This window comes from Pteropus alecto, unplaced genomic scaffold (assembly GCF_000325575.1).
Source record: "Pteropus alecto unplaced genomic scaffold, ASM32557v1 scaffold49, whole genome shotgun sequence".
NCBI lineage: Eukaryota > Metazoa > Chordata > Mammalia > Chiroptera > Pteropodidae > Pteropus > Pteropus alecto.
The window spans coordinates 977,787-982,407 of NW_006443131.1; the positions used below are offsets into that span (position 1 = coordinate 977,787).

A 4,621-nucleotide genomic window follows, 5' to 3' on the forward strand; every position below is an offset into this window, starting at 1 on the left:
TGCTGAACACCGACTCCCCGCCGCCCGTCGGCAACAGTGCCCGTGAGTGCGGTGACACAACACGTGTCCTTTTGTGTCTAGCTATTCACTCCGCAGCCTTCAACGCCCATGTAGCGTGTCAGTGTCCCTTTCAATGGCTGAACGCCGTTCTTTCGAGTGCACAGAGCGCACTTCGCTGATCACTCGTCTGCCACCTTCTGGCCACTGTGAGAAGCGCCGCCGTGAGCCGCGGGCGCAGCACGTCTCAGAGCCTGCTTCGCATCCTCTTCACCCGGGAGTCACACTGCTGGATCGCATGGTGGTTCTAACTAACTTTTTGGAGGAACTTCCACGTCGTTTTCCACGGGAGTCTATTAAACGGAGGCTGTGGCATCCACTCCCAGAGAGTACCAAGACCAGTGGGCGCTGGCGACCTCAGTGGGTTTGTGCCGCTGGACCCGGGGAGACAGGTGAGACTAGAGATAGCACACACCCTGGCTGGGAGAAGGTGCAGGCCGCACACGCAGCTCCTGAGTTTTGGAGGCACGAACTGGTTGCATCTCTTAAGAAGTATACTTTTTCGTGGCCTCACATGGGCCTGAACCTCAATGGCCGCCACTGTCCTCTCTGCTTCAGCTGCCAAGAGTGACAAGACACACACACCCCCCAAGACTGCTGAGCAAGAACGGAAACAGACATTCTCCATTAAGCGAGGCCCAGAGGGATCTGCGCGTCTACCCGCGCCTCGCTCCCCACGGCGGCCTCCCTCTCATCTTCCCAGGCCCTGGCTCTGACAGACTCCCCCTCCGAAAGCCGTCGTTAGGGTGAGGGCCAGGAGCCAAGGAGGAAATAACAGCCCCGGGGCCGGCACAGGCGGCAGACACGCGCACGCGCCGCTGCGCCCACCCCAGGCTCCTCTCCAAGCTCCTCTCCGCGACCGCCCCACGCGACCGCCCCAATTCACTAGACCGTCAGCTGCTTTACTCTGGTCGACTAGCTCCTGCTGACACCTGCCCTTCAACTGGGCCGTCGTTTCTCTCCCATTGTTACACTCATCCTGTCACTTTCCCGGTTCCGGTTGCCCAAGGCTCTGCCATCTTCTCGGCAAGCACGACACACAGAAAACACACCTGGCTGCAAACACGACTTCGCTCTTCCCAAACTGTGGTTTCAGGCAAATCGCCTGTGCTCTCTCAACTCCCATCTCCTCGTCTGCGAACTGCTAGTGCATTTCCCGGTCTACCCAGCCTCCTGCTGCAGCCAACTCCCAATCCCGTGGGTGACAGAAATGACCCAACCGGGCCAATCTCACTCCGCACCCCCGTTGTCTGGGCGGACCCCCGAGAGCGAGCACCGCTGGTGCAGACAGCCTGAAAATCCCTACTGGCTCTGGACCGCTCGTCCTGATGGGACACTTCCAGCACTTACTCTAATTCTGGTTTCCCACACCCTGACCTTAGCCGTCGGCCTCCCCTAAGCCCGTGCAGCTGGCACCCGCCCAAGGTCTGGAGTAGCCTGGGTGGGGGAAGACGAGAGAGAAGGGAAAAGCGGGGCGGCTGTGTACCCGCCGGACCACCGCTCACCCCTCACAGCCCGGCCGGAAGCTGACGGACAGTGACGTGGCCCGGCGCCCGCAGGGGGAGCACAGTGCCAACCTGTCACCGGCTTCGGCTAACTGAATCCGCCCGACTCACACCAGTGACCCTGGGAAAGCAGGGCTGGGACCAGGGCTGCAGTTCAATCTGGGCTGCTCACTAAGAGGAGGATTAAGCAGAAAGGTGAGGGTGGCTGCCTTTCACCTGCGACAGGACTAGGAAGCAGAGCGGTCCGCAAACGAAGAGGGATGCAGCCGGCGGGCAGAGGCTGCGGGCCCCGACGGAGCGCGCGACGCCAGGCCCTTCCCGAGAGCCTTGGGGTCCTTGTGAGGCTTTACTACTTTAGGGAGCTTGAGCTGGCTCTTGATCCTTGCAACCAACAAAATCAAACCACCCCCAGGCCGCGCTGCCTCCTGCACCCAGAAGTAAACGGCACCACTCCCCTCCAGCTGCCAGAGCCAAAGGCAGGCGTCTGCCTGGGATCCCGCCTTCGGCCGTGACACTTAATCCATCCCCAGGTCTTGTCCTGTCTGGGCCCAGACCTAGAGCCCGTTTGGTCCATCCCAGGCACTTCTGTCCTCTCACGTCTGGCCTTCTGTACGTTCTGGTCCCTCTGCCTGGGCGCCCCTCCCCACACACCCCCCCTCCCCTTCTCTGGCTACCTCCTACTTGTCTGTCTTGCCTCTGGTCAGACATGCCCCCTCTGGAAGCCCCCCAGCCCTGGACTGGTGTGCCGCCGTGGCACCAGCCCCATCTCGGCTCTCCGGGGACCTGACGTAAGGTCCACTTCCTTGCCGTCCCTCCAGCAGGCCATAGCCCCTCCGAGCAGGGTCAACCATGGGTGCGACTGCTCTTCGCCCCGGCACAGAGAACTAGCGCGTATACTGAATTAATGGATTTAATTAATAAGAGTTCAGAGTTGATTATTTCTACTTTAACACCGAACTCTAAAGAGAAATTATTCAAGAAGCCCTAACTCGTTTGTTCAAGCGTGTACAGAAAGACCACCAAGTGCAAGGCAGAGAGCAGAGGGGCTCAGAGCGGGAGGGGCACAGCGGTTTAGAGGACGAAGGTCCCCCCGCTCATCGGGCTGCCTCTCCCCAGGAATCATGTGTTCAGAGAACTCGAACAGAACGAAAACGGGAAGCAGAACCAACGGCTGGCGTGTGACTTAATTTTAATCATCTGCGTCGCGGTTCTCCTCAGGAGCCCAGCGAAGTATCCTCACTCAGCAAGGAGGGAGAGTCAGGAGTCCTCGGGGTTTCCGCCACCTCAGTCAAGTAGAACATTCCACCGCCTCTCCCAACTTTTTCTACTGCTACCTTCACAGACCTAGAAACGAACCTTCTCACTGTCGCTGTGGATGGACGCAGGCTGCCCAAAGTGCCATCTCCCCCCGCCCATCACAATGAGGCCAAAATCAAGTTTGGAGAGAAAACTGTGAAGAGGCAAGAAAACGGAATGCCACGGACATGAACCTATTTTCCCGTCGCTCCTTTGCTTCAGATTAAACTAAGGCCGCAGTACTCTGCGGTGGGGCCAGAGAGGCTGTTCTGGATGCGGGACGTGGAAGTGGCAGACGCAGCAAGGAAAAAGGGGGGAGAAAGACGGGAGCCAGTCTGGAACCAGACTGTGAGGGGGACTCTGGAACGCCCCCCATGAATGATCCGTATCATTCGAGTTCACCTGCCCAGGAGACATGCAGGTAGCACTCAGGGCGTGCTGGGCAGTTTTCGCCACCAGGGACGCAGCTGTGAGTACGGCCGGCCCTGGGCCCTGCCTGCGTGGACCTGCACACTAGCACGAGAGGCGCGGAAGAAATACACAGAGTGTCCGACAGTGGTACGTGTCAGGAGAAAATAAGACAAAGACGGGGTGCAGAAAGGGGGTGACAGGAAGACCAGGAAGTCCTCACTGTGACCAGGTCTTACATCAGGCTACCTGGGGACGGAACTGAGGCACCAGCAGGTGCAGGGAATGGATGCGGCCCCCAGGCAGAGTCGGAAGTCTGAAGAAAAACACTAAGAACCAGCTTCTCACAGAAAGGACCAAAAGTAAGCGGGGAACTCACTGAGGAACGTTCCGGAAAAGGAAGGACAGGACTTGGGGACTCTAGTCCACCACCTGCCCCAGGCCTGGTGTCTCCTTCATCCCCCAGGACTCACTGCAGAAAGGCCGTCTGGTTTGCTGTGGAAAACCAGCGCGGCTGCCTCTCCTAGAATCGGCAGCCGCGCACCTTAACTCGCCAAGGCCTGACATACCTCACTGGTGAAACTGAGGCACAGACCTGGAGTTTACAGACCCAGCGCGTCATCACTCTGCCCTCAGCCAGGTAAGAGCTGACACGCTGAGCACCTGCTTCTCATCCGTGAAAAATGAGCTGCTCTCCCCAGCTGTTTCGTGATTGAAGGCAAGGGCCAAAGGCTGGCGAGGGCCCTGGACTCCACGACTCCCCCCAACTCCTCTCGCAAACAGGATCCAGGCCTCCTCTCTTTTTAATTCAAACCCCGATGTTTTTCAGTTCAGAGGCAAAGGAAAGGTTAGTCTCCGACGTTCAGCGAGGGCTCAAGAATCCTGTCTCCTGTCACTTCTTCAGGTATCGGATTTTATGCCGTTCTCAGGGTAAGACGGAAAAACAAAACCAATCAAACACCCGGCCGGAGGTGAACGTGCAGCGAGCGCGCCAGGTGACAGGAGGATGCGGCCCTCCTGCGGGCGAGTCCGGCCTCGAGAAACCCGCGTGCACAAACGCGCTAACTCCCCGAAGTTGACAAACTTCAGCTCAGCTAATCGCGCTGCCCCAGGAACCCAGCGTTCTGGAATCAACGGAAGCGTTTATAGGAAGGAGGGCGGGAGGCCCAAGGCCGTGGGCGGGTCGGGGGTGCCCTCCCCGGATACTCACATCCCCCTGATGCAGCTCCGGCGCCGCAATCTTCACGGGCTCTGTCCTCTTCTTTGGCTTGGGCAGCCCCAGGGGGGGCCCGGCACCGGCGACGGGGGGCGGCAGGCTGAGGCCAGGGCCGAGGGCCGAGGGCAGCCCCAATCCC

General features: G+C 59.3%; 1 protein-coding gene across 1 annotated transcript in view; it reads right to left on the reverse strand.

The window, feature by feature from the left end:
* PRCC (papillary renal cell carcinoma (translocation-associated)) overlaps positions 1 to 4,621 on the reverse strand; it is a 19,837-nt gene that overhangs the window by 14,605 nt on the left and 611 nt on the right. The window contains 1 exon segment of the mRNA XM_025040886.1: positions 4,477 to 4,621. This exon segment is cut by the window's right edge and continues 38 nt beyond it. Within this exon segment, the coding sequence (XP_024896654.1) occupies positions 4,477 to 4,621 (145 nt within the window).